Source organism: Anarhichas minor, unplaced genomic scaffold (assembly GCF_050575085.1).
Source record: "Anarhichas minor isolate MPS153535 unplaced genomic scaffold, ASM5057508v1 ptg000047l, whole genome shotgun sequence".
Taxonomy (NCBI): Eukaryota; Metazoa; Chordata; class Actinopteri; order Perciformes; family Anarhichadidae; genus Anarhichas; species Anarhichas minor.
The window spans coordinates 197,501-217,688 of NW_027466493.1; the positions used below are offsets into that span (position 1 = coordinate 197,501).

Genomic DNA, 20,188 nt, shown 5'->3' on the forward strand with positions numbered 1-20,188 from the left:
GTGACAAAAAAGGGTGTGCAGGTACCCCTTACAACCTTTTCTCCAGGAAATACTTTCAGTTCCCCCTCGGCGGGTACCAAAGCTCTCCCCGGCCAGATAGGAGGTGTAATCCTTCCAGCATACCCAAGTTGCCAAAGGTCCCTTTCCTTATTTTTCTTACCTGGAACACCTCTAAAGAAATGGGACTCGGGGACACCCTCATATAATAATGGAATCATATCGTCAGGCAAGCCACCCTTTGGAGAAACCGCAATCAGTGCAGTTGTCAAAATAGCCTAGTTCCACTCCAAAAGTTAGGAAGCACTTCATTGGCCCCATGGCCAATCTTTCCACAATTGCACCAATTTAAAAATGCTTGTAGGTTGACAGAGGAAGCCAATATGGCTCTGCTACTGCAGGCAATGAACAACAAGAAGAATCTTTCAATGCATGTGGTCAACCAAAGAGGTGGATAGAACAGTGCAGTTGGTAGTGTCCTCCATGCATCCACCCTGTCTGGTGACAATAATACCAGCTGGAGGTGATGGAATCTACATCCTGCTAGCAGTGTGGTGTCCCACATCACAAAAGCTCTGAGCATTTCAAGATGGTTCCTGGAACATGACAGCGACAACTTTGTCCTCTCATACGCTGGCCAATACCACATATTACAACACCAAAGAATGGAGTTGGTGGTCCTGACCTATACATAGTCCGTGGTGAGACCCAACAAGAGAATAATTCGATAATAAGACAATATCACCCAGCAGAATTGCACACTGTCATTTGTCAGAGACATAAGGATTGGAAGTTCAGACAATCATAAACTCATCACTACCTCATGTTTCTCTTTTTGTTCCCCAGGTCCACCCGCTGTACATGTGTGATGCCATTGCTTTGGAAAAGACCTTTAATGTGACTAAGTGCATGGTGCCAGAACACTTTGAGAAAACCATCTTCCTCAGTGCCATGTACACCTTCACTGTGATCACCATACTCCTCTGTGTTGCTGAGATATTTGAGATACTTTGCCGACGTCTTGGTTATCTCAACAACCAATGACACACACAAAAGCACATGTGAAATGACTAAGAGTGAACATATATGACACTATTTCCACCAGTTTTTAAACGGGCTCTTGGTTGGCTACTGCTGGACCTTCATAAAACAGGAAGCTGACAAAAGACCGAAACCTCACCTGTTGTCCATCGTGAGTGTGTTGCACCAAGAAATTTGAGAATGTGCGACAGTGTCATAGCTGGCAAGTCTGAAATACTCTCTGGGTGTTTTTTGCCCTTAACTATGGAGGGATCATCCCTAGTCATATTTCAGATATCAGTGGGTCTGTTCTGGCTGTGTCCACGGTTTTGTTTGGACGTGATGGCCAGAGAATATGCTCCTCTGACTCTGAACAGTTAGGAGATGGCGTAGAAAGATTTCTGGTTTTCTTTTTTCCACACGATGACCGAAAGACAGGTAACGACTTCAGGGTGTTTCTAAAACCTGTGACCAATTAGAGCACAAGGGAAGCCCCGTTTGTCACAAACTTGATGGCCCGTAACAGCTTGAGGGTCCCATTAAACCCTGTTGTTGGAGTTGTACTTCAGATCTGATACTTTTACACACCCTGTTTGCAATAATGCTTAAAGGCCAGGTGTGCACTAAATGCATCAAGATTCATTAAACAACTCAATGCCAGTGTTGTAGTCAAGATCACCAAACCCAGACCTAGTCATGATCAAGACCAGACTGTATCAAGTCCGAGACAAGACCAAGACTTTGAGGGGTTCAGTCCATGTCAAGACCAAGGCAGGGCGAGACCGATTCAAGACCAAGACCAATAAGAAGGCAAGGCAAAACCAGGACCAGACCAGTGCCAGTCCCACACTGCATGCACGCGCTGCTGGTAAAATATGAAACGTGCAAACCAGAGACATCCTCAATCTGAGGATCAGCATTCCCATTTAAATACCCAAAGAAAACAAATGAAGATTCCTCTTCATTCACCTGGTTTATTGACATGTATACTGTATCTGTGTGTTATGTATAACACACAAGTGTTTAGTGAGAAATATCTCTATAAAATAATCAAAAGGCATTGCAGAGGTGTGGGAATATTCCTTTGTTTTCAATCACAGTACTGATGGTAACAGATTAATAAGGCAGTTTGGTGATGTCACCGCAGTTGCGTTCTTGACTGATCTTGAAAAAAAATTCCAGAGTCTTCTTAGTTTGAGGCCGATACAAGACCGAGTAAAAAGGTGGCCTTGAAACCGGTCTCAAGACCAAGACCGATGTCCAGTAGTACCACACTGCTTGATGCATCTTCTCTTGGTCCCTTAGGAAGTGCTAACAATGAACCTAAAGAAGTCTTTTTTCAGCAGATTCCTAAGGCTTAGATTAAAACAGTCTTAATGTAACAAACTAACAGCCAACGATGCAAATCATTTAGCTAGTCGCATACATAATAATGCAGATAAACACTTTAGTCGAGCTTGTCTTCAGGGTGCTGGTCAAATATGAAAGGCAGACTAGAGAGCTGGCAGTGGATTATCACACGTCTTTAGAAACTGTGATCCAGGAACCTGACCCATGGGCGAGTGAATTGCAGGTGCCGTTGCTCCTGACACTTCCATGTGTGATCGCCTCCAATCTGTGTCTGTTACTGCTTCTAGCCCCTTCTGACCTTTACTTCCATCAACATGAGCGCCACAACTTCGCTGTGGACTCTTGATGGAGTTGTCTGCCTTTTGAAATAACAGTTTCATCTTGGAACCAGCTCACCCAGAAAGGCTGAAAGAATACTTCCATGAGATGTGAAGGCGTCTTCGAACAATGACTCAATCACTAAACATGTCTGAAATGTAGTGTTTTTACTCTTTGAGGGTAAATATTTCCCCAATGATACAAAATTCATACAACAAAAAAAAGGAATGAAACACTTCCTGGCTTGGATTTTTTAAACTTTAAAGAAATGTATAGTCTTAAGGATCAGTGACTTACACAAAAATATTATTTAAATTTGAGTATTAAAATGTGTTTGAATGAAAATATATAAAATATTTACCAGTACTACAAGTTGCAATGTTTTTAAGTACCTGAAAAAATGGTAGACTGCCAGTAAGAAGAAATACCGCAATTGTTGTGCTTATGGATGTCCCAACATCCAAGGTGAGATGTCTCACATAGCTCTGTGGTGTAGTTCCTAACAGAGACGGACAGAATCAGCATCGACATTTGAAGTTCTTAGAGTACAGGCCCTATTGGTCTCATATATAATGTAATAACTAGTATGTTTGAAGCAAAACTAAGAGATCATTCAGTCCAGAAATATTTGAAAGGATGGTTGAGCTCTTGTCCATGTTTGATCATCCTCATGAAGAGTGTCCTCTCCCCACTCTTTCTATCTCAACTAGCTTGTAGTATTACACACAATACTTTCTGTAATTCTGCCTTCGGTGTCACTGTTGATGTATTTTGTAAAACATTACCTCTCATGTTTTGTAACGTTTTTTTGTTTTTTTTAATCAGACATCCATCCAACTTTTGTTATGAAGTTCTCAGCAATCTGTTTATCATCTCAGGTACAAAATTGCATTACCAGACAAAAGTGGATCAAACCCTCATTTCAAATCCTTCTAAACCCTTAGATAAACGTTTCTGGCACTGAGGGACCGCTCTCATCGGTCCCAGCCTACAGCACCAAAGGCCTGGTTGGTCTGATGGGCTTCAGGAGGATTTGAAACAGGTATGCGACTCCTGTGGTTTGGGTTCGTCTGCGTTCTGGCATCTGTTAGCAGAGGAGGGTTTTAAATTTTGCCTCTAAAAGTTCTGTCACCAAGACGTAGGCCTTGTTTACTTTAAATGAATATGTAGAACTCAACATCGGTGCTGTTCAGGTCGAGTAGGACACCGTTGCGTGTACATGGGTTAGATCATTGTGGCCATTTGGTGGAAATACAGCTCCGTGATCCGTGACCGTCATACCACGGGCAGTCGTCTCTCGTAGCGCTTCGGTCGCTATACACTTCTTCATTCTTTACTAACTCACTTGATGTTAGGAAATCTGCTTAGCAACTTTTAAGAGGGAAAACACAACATAGCATGCTACAACAGTTTGCCAACTAGCTCTACAAGTAGTCACTACGCCACCAAGCCTCGAGCACCATCTGTACCTGACCATAACGCTAGCGCTGTTAGCATCTGTTAACTTTACTACAGACGCAAAGAGCTAACCATTTAAAATCAATAGTTAAGGGGACAATAGGCACGTTTCTTTTACTTTAACTTATCATTATGAAGTCAATCTTGATTGTGCAATGTAAAGACTATAGAATAATGACACCGTCTGCATTTAGATTGGTTCCCTAAAGGCCTGGCTTTCACTTTGCTATTCTGTCTGCCACCAGGTACGACCTCCCGGGAAATGGAAGGCTCGATGGCCGCCGCTGCAAAATGTATATAACAGAAACACTGGGGTGTTTTACTGTGCCTCAATGAAAGGGCTGAGATCGAGGTTTTCAGTTAAAGTTGGGATTCTTACAGTTGTTTCTTGCGTTGGACAGTAGCCAGGCTGCTAACGGTAGCCATGTAGCTAACGCTTATGCTGGCTACACCTAGCAGCCAGAAAACAAATCAGGAGCTACAACGAACCCGGAACCAGCCGGTTCCGGGTTTGGTTTGGTTGGAACAAACCAACGTTTGTTTCTGGAAAAAAAAAAGAAACTTACATCTATCTTTGCATCTGTCTGCTGACGTTAGCCATGTTGCTAATGCTTGCTAACGCAAAGACTAGCAGCCAGAAACAAACCGATGATGTATTGTCCATTTCGTAATATAAACTAAGAACACATTTTCGTGGAATATCTAAAACGAGCAGCGATGAAATTTACTATAATCTGTTATCATCTGATCGCCAACAATAAACCACATAGAGAGAAGCTAGGGGGTGAGTTTAAAAGTGGTCTTTTATCACATTAGGTCGCATTTTACAGGGCTCAGGTTTTATTTCGTGGCTTTGATAAAAGTGAATCCACAGGTTTAAACATCCGGGCGAGTCTTGGTAAAGAACTTTGTACATGAAGCTGTGTGTAACTGTATTTCGACAGGTTTAACTCATTTATAAGATTCTGGTGAATAACTGTAGAGGTTGACATTTATTTTGGTCTCATGCAGAGCGTAAGGATACACTCCTTGTTTTGTTTTTATATAGCGCCACCAAATCCCAAACAGTTCTTTCATGAACTGAACTGTAAACTGGTTTTCTGGGTTCTATTGAGAACTATTTACAAAATGAGGGAGATCTTTATTATCTTGATGCTTCCTGTTGACCACTAATATCAGCGTCATTTGTGGATGTTGTGAAAATGGACTAATTTCCTTTTTCATCAGCTGTCCTCATTGAGTCCTTCACCTGGCAGCCATCAGAGAGAAAGAGGCACATTCTGTCACCAACGCTGTCGTATTCTAAGACGTTCTGTTTGTGCTGCTGTTCACGTCTCCAGTTATTCTCCTGTTTGTTCTGTCTTCAGATGATTGATTAAAAATGTCAGACAATTGTCTGTTTAATTTTTGATTGACTTCATTTGCTATGTGGAAACATTTACTGGTAAAAGGGTTTTACAAATCCAAAAGCAATAATAATTAAAACATTACATACAATTATTTCACCAAATATGTTTTGTTTTTTTATGCATAAACTTTCAAGTACTATTTCTACTTGTAGAAGTACTAAGACATGCAACACAGAAGCTCATAAAACAAAGCAAAGCAAATAAATGATGAATAATTATATTAATAGAAACATGGACTAAAGACTAGATTATGCAAAACTAAAAAAAAACGAAACCAACAGTTAGGTTAACAATAATGATTTTCATCTTATTTTCATTACTGTCATGCATTATTTTATTCTTCATTAACAGAACAATATGTAGGCACACGTAGCCTAATTTATGTATACACAAAACAGATTATATCGCCAGAGAACAAAATAATAATAACATCTTTTTACTGCCCTTTTGTTTCTAACATATCCGTGTTGGTGTCTGATACTTTTACTGCATTCCTGTTTACATTCAGTTCATTCACTTTGCAATTACTCTACCACAAACATATATTCTTTTATTTCATATGTTACGTTATATTATATCCCTTTTTTAACTTCTCCTCTATTTTTTAATACGTATTTAATGAGCATCGCATGGCCAACGACTGCTTTTCTGTAATTGTTGTGCAGATGACAAATAAATATATGACGAAAGACTTGGAGCTTATAAAATGCTGACATCATCAATACTCGTGATGAAAGAACAGATCTCAAAAGTCACGAGAATATTGTATGATAATAATAATTAACAACATAATAACATAAGCAGCCTGAACCTGTTTTACCGGTTAAAAAGGGGGCGCCCCCACCTGGTGACGTCACCTGTCCCGCGTAGGCGGCCGCTCCTATTGGTTAATACAACGCGGAAGTAGTGAAGCTGCTGGACAACACTTGCTAACAACACTACTTTTTTGTGTCGCGGATGTGTTTTCGTGTCTCCCGGAGGATCTTTCTCTAAAGAAGACATCATGGCTCTACCGCCTCAGCTCAGAGCCATCCAGCACCACATGCGGACCGCTCAGGAGCACGAGAAGCGGGACCCGGTGGTGGCGTATTACTGTAAGTTCTGGTATGCTGGGTAATGCTACTGTTAGCTAGAGCTACTGTTAGCTGACGCTATTGTTGGCATCACAGCTTTGTTTACCTGAGCCTCGACAGCTGAGGGTGTGTTAGCTTAGCTTAGCAGCTGACTGTCATTTAAACTGGGACTTTATACATGCGCTGGTTACACACTGGTTGTATTCCATTAACGAGCCGTTTGAGCTGCTGGTTTAAAACCAGTTACGTTAGCTAACCACCAGTCTGGTCCTGTTGGCTTTGACAGGTCAACGTTTACTAGCAGGCTGACGTACAAATTTGAGGTTCTGCTTGGCTCATGTAGAGTTGAGGTTCTGCTGGTGGCTCATATAGAGTTGAGGTTCTGCTGGTGGCTCATGTAGAGTTGAGGTTCTGCTGGTGGCTCATATAGAGTTGAGGTTCTGCTGGTGGCTCATATAGAGTTGAGGTTCTGCTGGTGGCTCATATAGAGTTGAGGTTCTGCTGGTGGCTCATATAGAGTTGAGGTTCTGCTGGTGGCTCATATAGAGTTGAGGTTCTGCTGGTGGCTCATATAGAGTTGAGGTTCTGCTGGTGGCTCATATAGAGTTGAGGTTCTGCTGGTGGCTCATATAGAGTTGAGGTTCTGCTGGTGGCTCATGTAGAGTTGAGGTTCTGCTGGTGGCTCATATAGAGTTGAGGTTCTGCTGGTGGCTCATGTAGAGTTGAGGTTCTGCTGGTGGCTCATATAGAGTTGAGGTTCTGCTGGTGGCTCATATAGAGTTGAGGTTCTGCTGGTGGCTCATATAGAGTTGAGGTTCTGCTGGTGGCTCATGTAGAGTTGAGGTTCTGCTGGTGGCTCATATAGAGTTGAGGTTCTGCTGGTGGCTCATGTAGAGTTGAGGTTCTGCTGGTGGCTCATATAGAGTTGAGGTTCTGCTGGTGGCTCATATAGAGTTGAGGTTCTGCTGGTGGCTCATATAGAGTTGAGGTTCTGCTGGTGGCTCATGTAGAGTTGAGGTTCTGCTGGTGGCTCATGTAGAGTTGAGGTTCTGCTGGTGGCTCATATAGAGTTGAGGTTCTGCTGGTGGCTCATGTAGAGTTGAGGTTCTGCTGGTGGCTCATGTAGAGTTGAGGTTCTGCTGGTGGCTCATATAGAGTTGAGGTTCTGCTGGTGGCTCGTGTAGAGTTGAGGTTCTGCTGGTGGCTCGTGTAGAGTTGAGGTTCTGCTGGTGGCTCGTGTAGAGTTGAGGTTCTGCTGGTGGCTCATATAGAGTTGAGGTTCTGCTGGTGGCTCATATAGAGTTGAGGTTCTGCTGGTGGCTCCTGTAGAGTTGAGGTTCTGCTGGTGGCTCATATAGAGTTGAGGTTCTGCTGGTGGCTCATGTAGAGTTGAGGTTCTGCTGGTGGCTCATGTAGAGTTGAGGTTCTGCTGGTGGCTCATATAGAGTTGAGGTTCTGCTGGTGGCTCATGTAGAGTTGAGGTTCTGCTGGTGGCTCATATAGAGTTGAGGTTCTGCTGGTGGCTCATATAGAGTTGAGGTTCTGCTGGTGGCTCGTGTAGAGTTGAGGTTCTGCTGGTGGCTCGTGTAGAGTTGAGGTTCTGCTGGTGGCTCGTGTAGAGTTGAGGTTCTGCTGGTGGCTCGTGTAGAGTTGAGGTTCTGCTGGTGGCTCATATAGAGTTGAGGTTCTGCTGGTGGCTCATATAGAGTTGAGGTTCTGCTGGTGGCTCATATAGAGTTGAGGTTCTGCTGGTGGCTCATATAGAGTTGAGGTTCTGCTGGTGGCTCATATAGAGTTGAGGTTCTGCTGGTGGCTCATATAGAGTTGAGGTTCTGCTGGTGGCTCGTGTAGAGTTGAGGTTCTGCTGGTGGCTCATATAGAGTTGAGGTTCTGCTGGTGGCTCGTGTAGAGTTGAGGTTCTGCTGGTGGCTCGTGTAGAGTTGAGGTTCTGCTGGTGGCTCGTGTAGAGTTGAGGTTCTGCTGGTGGCTCATATAGAGTTGAGGTTCTGCTGGTGGCTCATATAGAGTTGAGGTTCTGCTGGTGGCTCATATAGAGTTGAGGTTCTGCTGGTGGCTCATATAGAGTTGAGGTTCTGCTGGTGGCTCGTGTAGAGTTGAGGTTCTGCTGGTGGCTCGTGTAGAGTTGAGGTTCTGCTGGTGGCTCGTGTAGAGTTCAGGTTCTGCTGGTTTCTCGTGGTGAGTTCAGGTTCTGCTGGTTTCTCGTGGTGAGTTCAGGTTCTGCTGGTTTCTCGTGGTGAGTTCATTCAGACATCATGAGCCTCACCTCTAAAGAATGGACTCCACCCCGTGTGTTCTCATAGCAACTCATATCTATATAATAGTGTTTTTGAGCATTAAAGCAGGTAAGCATGATCTAGTAGAACCCTGAGTTACAGCAGGTCTTGTGAAGTTCTATCTTGTCGTTATTACATCACATAACTCATGTCGAGGAGCTTGATGTAGAGCACAGATCTGTGGACCTTTGGGCTGAGATCCACTGATAGGTGGAGAGTTTAACAGGAGATGTTTCCTCATTGGATACGTTTCAAATGAGCCAAATCTTTGGGTTTTATTGCCCCTTTATTTATAGAGGTGAGGTAGAGGTACCTTACACATGAATCCACCTCTGCTGACATCATAAAGAGTGTGTGTGTGTGTGTGTGTTGGTGAAATAGACCAATCATGAGGAGCGTCTGCGTTAGTTTAACCTGATGTGTCAGCTGATCATCTTTCTGTGGATCTCTTCTGATGTTTGTGTTTCACTCTTTAGACTGAAGCTGAAGGGAACTTGGCCGGCTGGAGATTTACATATTTACTTTACAAGTCGTGTTTCTTTCTTCCACAAATCATTTCCTGGAGGTTAAAGTGAAACACGCAGTGAGAGCTGGTGACTTATGTTGCTTTATGGTTTATTCTGAAGCGTTCTCTGTAAATAAGAACGGACTCTATTACCGTAGAACCACAACGCGGTGCTGAACCCTGGTCTCCTGGTGGAACCCTGGTGGAACCCTGGTGGAACCCTGGTCTCCTGGTGGTTGTTGGTTCTTAGAGATCATAAACATCACCATATAAAATGCTGCTGCATCAGTACTTTTAATAAAGCAGTATTCAGAGAGAAACATCCGTGTGTCACGTTAACGAGCTGCTGGTTTGTAGAGGAGCAAAGAGTTGCTGTAGTCTCTGTTCTGAGTTGTTAGAGACGAGCCGTCAGTGAAACATGGTGGCTGCTGCTGTGATGTCTTCTTCCTCACATCAGGTACTCAGTGGATTGGTCGGGACCAGAGACCAGAGGGTTGTTGTAAAGGAGACGAGTGAGGCAGTGAGGCCTCGTGTGGTGACCACCGTGTTCAGTCAGCAGATAAGTGGATTCACTTTGATCTCAAGGAAAGACAGGCGTGCGTGCGTGCGTGCGTGCGTGAGAGACTAATTAAATGAACAGATGGTTTCAAACTTGAACAGATTGGAGATCTAACAGGTATTCACTATTTTCTGAGTATATTTCAAACCTTTATTGATCAGAGTCAAGATGACGTATTGTCGTCATAACCCCCAAAAGTTTATATCCAACTAATCTCATGAAAAGACTAAAACTAAATGTCTTAGTTGAGCAGCTTCCTGTCTGACTCAGTCTCAGGTCCTGTTTCTCACAGATTGGATCATTAACGTTATAAACGAGGCTCCGCCTCACTGTTTACTTTATCTTTTATATTCATAAAGGTGCATTCTGGTTCCTTTTGTTGTGGAGGAGGAGGAGGAGGAGGAGGTTATGTTTCCTGTGATGTGACTGTTGCACACGTCACAGTGAGTTCCCCTCATACACTCTGACTGCAGAGGTCTACAGGTGTGCGTGAGGATCACCTGTTCAACACGGCTTCCTTCTGTTGTCGTTGATTTTATTCTCACTTTTGAAAAAGAAAATGTTGATTTCAAATGAAGAGTGACAGCCGGCGTTCAGCAGACAAGATGAAGCAGAGTTTCCTGGTGTAGCGAGTCTCTGGTTCCACCAGACTGTGTTTCATTGATGCTGTTCAGACTCCACGGGGCTCATGGAGCAGCTGACGGAGACGTGATGAAGCACTTGTTTCTGCCTCTGCTCCATAATGACCTCCTGGTCCTCCACGTGACTAGAGAGGCTTCAGTGGCTCTCTGCCAGCAACACTTTCATTCTGCTGTTACTTCTTCTCTGCTCGACATGTCTCCTCTCTCCCTGGACGTCACCGTGAGTTATGAAGCGAAAATTCGCGGCACGTTTGGTGTGAACGCACCTTGAGCGGTAACGGTCACAGTTTGGGGTTCAGCACAAAGTTATTATCACACGTAGCCCGTCAGCGCCGCTAACACTTCGTTATTCTGAGTAGTCAGTGTGATTGTTGTTGGCAGTGATTGTTCTCATATTGACGGCTGTGGAAGACTCTGCAGAGACCGTGCATGCTGCAGGTTTTCCCAGCTGTCATCGGCATTGATCGGCCTTGACATGCTCAGATATGTAATACACCATCCTGAGAAACCTCTGGACCACATGAGTAGAGAGCTAAACGTCCCTCTAGTTCATAACGGCAAACTTTATTGAATGATGGTATGAGAGACGTTCTCTTTGTGACCGGGCGATAAATCACCGCAAAGGCTCTTTGGTCTGTTCTGTCCTGTGTTTCTGACAGGAGGGTGAATTTATGGGATGTGACATCTTCATATTGAGAAAAAGACATCAACAAAATGCTTCATGTAAGTCCTTCAGTGGGAGAGTTCAGGCGATTACTTTCCTTCTCTGTGTGCAGCAGTCCTTCATCTGCAGCTTCCTGTTTGAGAGTGATGAAGAGTGAAGAACACCGGCAGTAATAAGTTTAGTTTTTAGACTTTATGTTATGAGTGTGATGGGCAGAGAGGAACCAGAAGACAACCTCCGGTTCTTTATGTGAAGTCAAAGCTTCATGTGTTAAAGCTGCATTCTCTCTAGTGTCCACCAGGGGGCGACTCCTCTGGTTGTATAGAAGTCTATGAGAAAATGACTCTACTTCTCTCTTGATTTATTACCTCAGTAAACATTGTAAACATGAGTTTATGGTCTCAATCTCTAGTTTCAAGTATTCTTCAATACAGCATGATGTTCATTTAGTACATTATGGTCCATTTAGAGTCAAACAGACCATAAAGCAGGGGATGCTTTAGGGCGGGGCTACACGGTGATTGACAGGTCTCTACCAGAGACGTATACGCCGTCTCTACGTTGCTCCTCCTCAGTCCATGTGTGGTCACTTCCTGTTGTGTTTTTCCTCACAGTAATGGACGTGAATAACCGAGAGTTATTCCTTCAAACCATCACATCTCTTAATGTCCTGTAGGTCTGATAGTCGGCCTGCATTCATCTCAACATGAAATGATCCAAAGAGACGTGTGATGTTAAACCTGAGGCGCTGTAAAGCGTGTTTTAATGACCTCTAGTGTCTTTAATGAGTCTACATCATAAACAACCAATCGGTGTTTAAAGCAACAGGAGGAGAGCTAGTAACGTTAGCAGCACCGCTAACGGCTAACCAACAGAGGTTCACTTCAGTTACACTATGATGCCTTCAGGCTCTGCTCAGTGAACATGAGTACTGGCTGAAGGGCCATTATAACGTTATCATGATGTGTTCACATGTCATCTGTAAAATGTAGTTTTAGTGATAAACTTGAATAAATCCAGTAGTTTGAAGGAGATGTTTATGAATATAAAATAGATATTAGAGATGAATTATGAGCTGTTTAACTTCCTAACACGAGCTCTAAGCACATTATTATACTTCATTATTATTACCTTTGACTATTTACAAAACACACTTGAGTGAGAGCGTAAAGAACCAGATTCTCAGTACCTTCACTGACTACCAGGGGGCTCCAGCTTTAGGGAACATGTGGCCTCGGTCCTCTCTGCAGCTCATTGTCTGAGAGCAGAGTGAGCGTCCGATAGGTGTCGTAGCACAAAGGAGGCCTCTGTCTGCTGGATGCACGGCTGACCGGCCCACCGGCTTCCTGTGTGTCTACTGGTGAACTGCCTCCACATGCATGTGTGTGGCTCTGTTGAGGCTGTGCAGGACAGAGACTCTCACATGAAGCATGAGACAGAAGAACATGTGGACGCTCGTTTGTTCGCTGCACCAGATTGAAGCTGTAACTACAACTTCAGCTGCTTCAACCCCTGAAGAGTCCACACAAATCTTCAGTCCCAAACTATTCAATGTGTATTTGTGTAGTCGACCTTCTTCCAAACCACGTTTAATGACCCCCCCCCCCCCCTGTCGTCCTGCAGGTCGTCTCTACGCCATGCAGGCCGGCATGAAGCTGGACAGTAAAACACCCGAGTGCAGGAAGTTCCTGGTGAAGCTGATGGACCAGCTGGAGACGGTGAGTCTCACCTTCCTACGTCTCAACGTCAACATCTAGACATGAAAGGTTCTTCATGGACCAATCAGCTGCTGGCCTCATGTCGCTTGCTGAGGTTTTATTTCTTGCCAGTGCCGCTTGTTACCGTCCCTTTAAGTCCCTCCTGCATCGTCTGAATCTGCAGAAAGCAGCGGGCCTGATGGAGCCAGCAGAGTGTAAGGCATCCTCACTGTGTCTGAGACGCTGGTAGATTCAAGGTGTTTCTGTTGTGGTTTTAAAAAATGACTTTGATAAACTGTCCAGAATAAGAATGAAGCTCTAAAGCTCTGAAGTCAGAGCTTCACGTGTTAAAGCTGCATCTCTCTAATGTCCAATATGTTGCACTCGCTCTCCAACCTTACGAGTGCATTTCTGAGCTCCAGCAGATGTATTTTTAGGATTTTTGTTTGTGAGAAAGTAACCTCCATGTTTTACAAATGGGTCAAGAGGGGCGGGGGGGCATGAGGGGGGGGGGGTGAGGAGGTGGGAAGTCCCGCAGCGATGCTGGACTCACTTTAAGAGCCAATTAAAGGAAGCAGTGGACGAGGATGAAGACACACACACACACACACAGGTTTTTACAGGAGCTCCAGGGACCTTCATTACTGTCACACACTCAGGACGTCAACAGGACTCACATCCGCTGCTTTGGTGTGTGTGTGTGTGTGTGTGCTCTTTGGTGTGTGTGTGTGTGTGTGCTCTTTGGTGTGTGTCTGTGTGTTCTTTGGTGTGTGTGTGGTATAATTGGCTGAAGTGTCTTTCTGTTTGTGAACACTTAATCCCATGAATGTGTTTTTCATGTCCAATGAATGTTACACTTACAGATTATTAATGTAGTGATATATTATTATTATAATTATATCTGCAGGCTTTAAAGTGTTTTTGATATTTTTTTATTAACTGATATCATTTTGAGCGTGTTGGTCTTGAATCAGGTGCAGCCCTCGGCGTGAGCGTCCACGTGTCTCTGGTCATAAACAAACTGTATTTAAGAAGTGGACGACGTCATCCATTCTTTTGTGGATGTTTTGAAGCCTCAAGTTCAGTGATTACGGCCGTCGCCATCTTGTTTTTTGCAACCAATGAACAGGAAGTGACCATACATGGACTGAGGAGGAGTGACGTAGAGACGGCGTATACGTCTCTGGTAGAGACCTGTCAATCACTGTGTAGCCCCGCCCTAAAGCATCCCCTGCTTTATGGTCTGTGTGACTCTAAATGGCCCATAATGTACTAAATGAACATCATGCTGTATTGAAGAAGACTTGAAACTAGAGATTGAGACCGGTCCGTTTTGAACAGGTTAAACCAACCAATCACAGGAGAGGACAGACGAGCTCAGTGCTACAAAGCCTCGTCACAGGGTAACAGACAAGAGCAACGGAACAGGTGTTTAATAATTAAAAGGTATGAAGGTGTCTGACAGCCAGACGTCATCGGTCTGCTCATATTAACATCTGGCTGCTTAATGAAGACCAGCAGATGAACCGCAGAGAAGATGAAGAGAGTGCATCGTTACAAACATTCATTTGGCAAATATTAGCAATAATAACGAATGTACTTTTAGACTATAACTTCTATATTTAGCAGCATCTGACTGGGAGCTGCTGGAGGTTTTCCCACAGGCTGAAAAATCAAGACTTTCCACCACGAGGATGACTGTGGAAAACAGAGTTAATGAGTCCAACATGTACTGTATGAGTGAGTGAGATATATATATATCTATATATCCATATATCCTGGTCTCCATCGGGACAAAAAACGAATAAGACATGTCCTGAATGAATGTTCAGGCTTCTCCATGTGGACTGCTGCTGGATGTGAAGCTGTTATAGGTCTAATGTTACCAGACAGAAACATCTGGATCACTGAACCTTCTTTAAACCAACACAACAAGCTCTGAAAATGGATCACGGCAAAGACAAAAATCGTGAAGTTCACATTAAAAATACATCGTATGACCCAGACGTCAACCTCTTGAACCCTAGCCCTATTTTTAGGCCTCTGCTCGAAAATTGCATACCCATACTCAAGAGAGTCCACAGCTCTAACTACAAGGTCTATTTTAATAATTTTGATGCTAGAATACAGGTAACACTTGTGAGATGTGTTGAATTGTGTAAATATTGTGTATATGTTACTGGTTAATAACAGATACACATATGGCACAGCTCAAATTGAAAAAGTTTCAGGTTCGCCTGAAAAAAAGCACTTGTATTGAACATTTGTTTTTTTAATAATGCAGATTCTTGCCTAAAAATACACCACAGACATAGCACAACACGTTTTACATGTCCCCACAACATATTTTACTTCGATTGAGTGAAGCAGGCCAGCATAAATGTCTGAGTCAAGCAAAATTTGGATTTTCGGAACCAGCAGTTGCATTGCTGTATTATAATTTTATATACTATATAACTAAATATTAACTATATATTGACTTGTCTTATCACTAAGAGTGTTCAATAATCCTAATAAAGCAGTTTGACACCATTTGGATTAACTTGAGAACTTTTGAGGTGTCATATCTGTCAATCATAAAAATAAATGGCTCATAATGTGTGTGTATGTGACCCTGGTATGGCCTGTGATTGGCCGATTTATTCATGAGACACCTTTTTGAATGCGGGACAGTCCAACGGGAGCCATGCGCGGGTGTTTGAGAATATCCGGGTCTGTTTACTGACTAGAAATCGCGAAATGCTGGCCGAACCCCCCCTGTGTACATGCATTGGTCCACCTCGCAGAATCGCCTGCCATTTTGTCATTCATTCTTGGAGCGCATTGATCTCACTCACAGACATGCAGGACGACATGCAGGAAGTAGCTGCGCAAAAATCCGATGGATTAAATCCGTTTTTCATCACCAAAACCATCAAAACGTGATTAAAAAAAAAAAAAATTTTATTTGTTTGTTTGTTTTTTTACCCAATTTGTTTTCTGGTGACCTCTGGCTGATGTTGGCTTATATATCCATAACTTTTGAACGGTTTGAAAGAGAGTAATTTCGACGACGCTGTTCGTCGCGGCGTTGAAACGCAGCCCTATGTGATGTATCAATCCGCCATGAGCGCTGCCTGCTTCGTGATGAGAGATCCATACAGAGAGCATAGTTCGTCGATTTTTTGCCAAAATTGTGGTAAATCTTCTAGATATCTTCCAGATATATTGGTTCACGTATAATTGTGTTTGCAGTGTTTACAATGGCTGGTATGATGATGTTGCTCGGACTTTTTTCGTTAATTCGATATTTAATATGTCTGGAGCATTAATTATATTTGTTTATGAAAAATGCTTTCTACGACACGCTGTAGGCTACACTTTTCTAAAAAGACCCCGTGGGGGTCTCTCGGGTCTAAAAGGTTGTGAAGTCGTTGATTCATGTGTTGAAGCTGCATCCTCTCTAGTGTCCACCAGGGGGCGACTCCTCTGGTTGTATAGAAGTCTATGAGAAAATGACTCTACTTCTCTCTTGATTTATTACCTCAGTAAACATTGTAAACATGAGTTTATGGTCTCAATCTCTAGTTTCAAGTCTTCTTCAATACAGCATGATGTTCATTTAGTACATTATGGTCCATTTAGAGTCACACAGACCATAAAGCAGGGGATGCTTTAGGGCGGGGCTACACAGTGATTGACAGGTCTCTGCGTCACTCCTCCTCAGTCCAGATATGGTCACTTCCTGTTCACTGGTTGCAAAAAAAACAAGATGGCCGCGACGGCGAAATTGCCGAACTGGAGGCTTCAAAACAACAGCTAACACTGCTAGCACGTGGCTTTAATTGTTCACTTTGAACCATCACGTGCATTAATCTACAAATGGTGAACTCAACCCAGTCTCATGGGGAAGGCGTATACATTTTAAGCTTTTTGTTATTTAACATTGTTGCAGTGAAACGCTCGCAGTTGTGTTTAGGCAACAAAACCACTTCAAGGTTTTGGAGAAACATCCTGATTGTGCTTCAAATAAATAAACCTGTCCGCCATGACAGGTCCTCTCACATCTCATGAGCATAGCATTATTGTTTCATTGTTGACCACGTGGCCGACAACTAACACAAAAACAACTTCCAAACTGTGGTGTTATTCGTTGGCCATAACTGGACCAGAATAACAACCCTGATAGAAAGACTTGAGTCTGATGAACACACTTCTCATTCACTCTTCATTTCTACAGTTTGCACATTTAAAGTTGTGATAATCTCTTAAAGTCGAATGAGAATCAGAGACGGTGTTCAGTGTCCTTTGATCCCAGACTCTTTATATTACCTGACCAGGTGTCCTTCCTTCACTCTACACACACAGCCTGTGAACAGTGTCTATTCAGAGAGAGAGAGAGAGAGAGAGAGAGAGATATATTGATTGATTGATTGATTGATTATCTGTGTTCCAGATGAAGAAGGAGCTAGGAGACAACGACTCCATCAGTCAGGAGGTGGTGGGTAACGCCCACATCGAGAACTACGCCTTAAAGATGTTCCTCTACGCCGACAACGAGGACCGACAGGGTCGGTTCCACAAGTAAGGAACCCGTCTCCTCTCCTTTCCCCATTTTCTGTCCTCATTTCCTCTCCTCCTTGTTTCCTCTGCTCCCCTTTAATCGTGTTTACTCTCCCAGTTTTCTCTCCTCTGTTCTCCTCTTCTTGTTTCCTCTCCTCCTTTAGTTTCTTCTTCTGTCCTTTCTTCTTGTTTCCTAGCCTCCCATTGTTTCCTCATTTCCTCTCATCTTGACTCGTCTCATTTCTTCCCAGTCCCAGTTTTTACTGTAGGATGTTAATAATAATCTCTTTTTATGTTCTATAATTAATTCAGCATTTAGTTTTATTGACACAGAAATATGAGCTCATTAATCTAATATCCAAACACCACAGAATGATGACGATCATGATGTTGGTATTGATTAATAAATCCAACAGATTATCTCATCCATCATATTTAAAGAGGCGGAACAAACCATGTTTCAGTAATGGGGGGGATGATTCATGGTTCTGAGATGTTCTCATTTCATTCACCTTCATCCACTTATCATGTGGAGCTTTTTAAGGGAATATCTGGGACTCGTATAATAATGATGTGTGTGTTTCATACGATAACACGTCGTTTAGTGAGGTCCTTATCTCAACTCACACTCCAGTTCATACTTTTTATTTGAACATATTTGAATTAAAAAGTGATTTAAAGTGAGTTCAGTGAGATAAACACTGTTATAACCAGGAAGCCACTGTGCAGATGAACCCTGACTGACGTCTGAATGTGACATCATTCCTGCCGATCACTTGTCATTGTTACGTTAATAATCAAAGTAATCATGATTATCGTGCAGCCCTACAAGGCGATTGGATGGATTTAAACAAAAAGCCTGAAGTGCGTAAATATAATGATGAAAAACCAAAACTCACAAACGCAAGTTCCACCTGGAAACATAAAGCCGTTAGCAACATGAGCTAAGGTTAGCCGTTGTTTTGAAGCCTCGATTTCGCCGTCGCCATCTTGGTTTTTGCAACCAGTGAACAGGAAGTGACCATATGTCACACACAGAAATACAAGTACGGATACACATGTAGGCAAATATACACAGGCTTAAATACTTATACACATATAAAAGATGGAGGAGGGATGAGCCCGATCTAGTGACGGTAGATCTGGGCTGTGGCTGCTTTAAACCAGGACTCAACTATATTTATACAAACCTGTTGAATCGGTGACATTACACACATGCAGCTGCTGTTATGAGTGTTTGGTTGATTTTATCCAGTTTAATCTTTTTTGTTCGATTAAACTCGGGTGACACAGAGTTTCCAGATCTCTTAAGGTTTAATGTTATGAGTCTTATAGATCAGGGGTGTCAAACTCATTTTCACTCCGGGCCACATCAGCATCATGTTTCCCTCAAAGGGCCGGTTGTAACTGTAAGACTGTATAACTGTAACTACTCCTAACATATTGTTAAATAACTGTCTCTGCTTTTGATTATTGTTTATTCAAGTGTAAAAATATTGTACATGCAGTTATATAAATGTAAAATGATATTTAAGCACATTTCTGTTATTATAACATAAATCATTTTAATTTAGGGTTAAGAAACCCACATTACTCTATCAAACTTTTAAAGAAAATAACAAAGACAAATATCAAACACAAGTTATTACATTAACTTTGTTCAAAGCTATTTTTGTCACCTCTCTGCATCACTAATGTCCCTGTCGTCGTCCCGTGCATGGCAGCTACATCCAAGAGCTCCTCACTGAGATCAGGTCTTATAAACACGGATAGATGCTCTGTGTCCGTGTTGTCTGTGCTTTCATCAACAGCTAATGAAGAAGACGAGTACCTGCTCGTCTCTTAGCTAGCTGTGTTGTTAGATTGCTGCTAGTTCCTGAACTCGGTCTGCGATGGTGTTTCTTCACAAACTGACATTTGTAAAAGTCTGTATGTGGTCGGAGCTCACCTGCTCACATACCTTTAGCAGCACTGGGCTGTAGCTTCTGTAAATATATTCTGCTGTGATTGCACTCTGCCTTTTAATTCTTGGACAATTTTATGTTTTTCTTGGAGGCTAAATTTAGCTCCGTGTTTGGTGTCAAAATGCCGACATGAATAGTATCCTTCATCACCGACACGCATCATAACACAGAAGACAGACCCGTTTTCCTCCCTGAAGCACAGACATGTATTCACTTTCCCATCTTAAATTACATCTTCTTCCCTCTGCATCAATTTTTCTCTTCGTGGACATTTTGGGATTATTTGTCGATCTTTTTCAACTCAATCACTTGTTGGAAAACCTCTTTACGGGCTGTTCCCTCTCCTGTCCACCTGTTGTGATAGTTTTAATGTCGGTACACAGACAACATGCTATCTCAGAATTTCAACTTTCTATCTCATAATTTAGACCATGGGGATACTTCTATTTTCAAGTCTAACTTAAATTTTTTTTTCCAAAATAAAAAAAAAAAAAAACTTATTTGTTTTTATTTTTTTTTGCTGGTGGATTCGCGGGCCACATAAAATGAGGTGGCGGGCCGGATTCGGCCCGCGGGCCTTGAGTTTGACACGTGTGTTATAGATCAATGAAATGAACGGTAGTTTATACTTGTTTGGTCATTAAATACACAGTTTCCAAAAGAACCAACAGGGATCCTCAGATTTAGGGGATGAGTA

General features: G+C 42.7%; 2 protein-coding genes across 4 annotated transcripts in view; both read left to right on the forward strand.

Annotated features, from left to right (window-relative positions):
• The window catches only part of gje1a (gap junction protein epsilon 1a), a 2,904-nt gene extending 1,863 nt beyond the window's left edge, over positions 1-1,041 (forward strand). The window contains exon 4 of the mRNA XM_076112098.1: positions 844-1,041. Coding sequence (XP_075968213.1) covers positions 844-1,041 — 198 coding nt within the window. The remainder of the gene's footprint in view (positions 1-843) is intronic.
• Positions 1,042-6,454: 5,413 nt separating this feature from the next.
• The window catches only part of vta1 (vesicle (multivesicular body) trafficking 1), a 32,689-nt gene continuing 18,955 nt past the window's right edge, over positions 6,455-20,188 (forward strand). The window contains exons 1-4 of one of the 3 annotated variants that reach the window (XM_076112116.1): positions 10,526-10,844; positions 11,284-11,347; positions 12,912-13,006; positions 17,421-17,548. In XM_076112116.1, coding sequence (XP_075968231.1) covers positions 10,647-10,844; positions 11,284-11,347; positions 12,912-13,006; positions 17,421-17,548 — 485 coding nt within the window. In that variant the 5' untranslated portion in view covers positions 10,526-10,646. Of the gene's footprint in view, positions 6,647-10,525; positions 10,845-11,283; positions 11,348-12,911; positions 13,007-17,420; positions 17,549-20,188 lie in introns of those variants that run through there. The other 2 variants (XM_076112114.1, XM_076112115.1) reach the window with 2 other exon arrangements.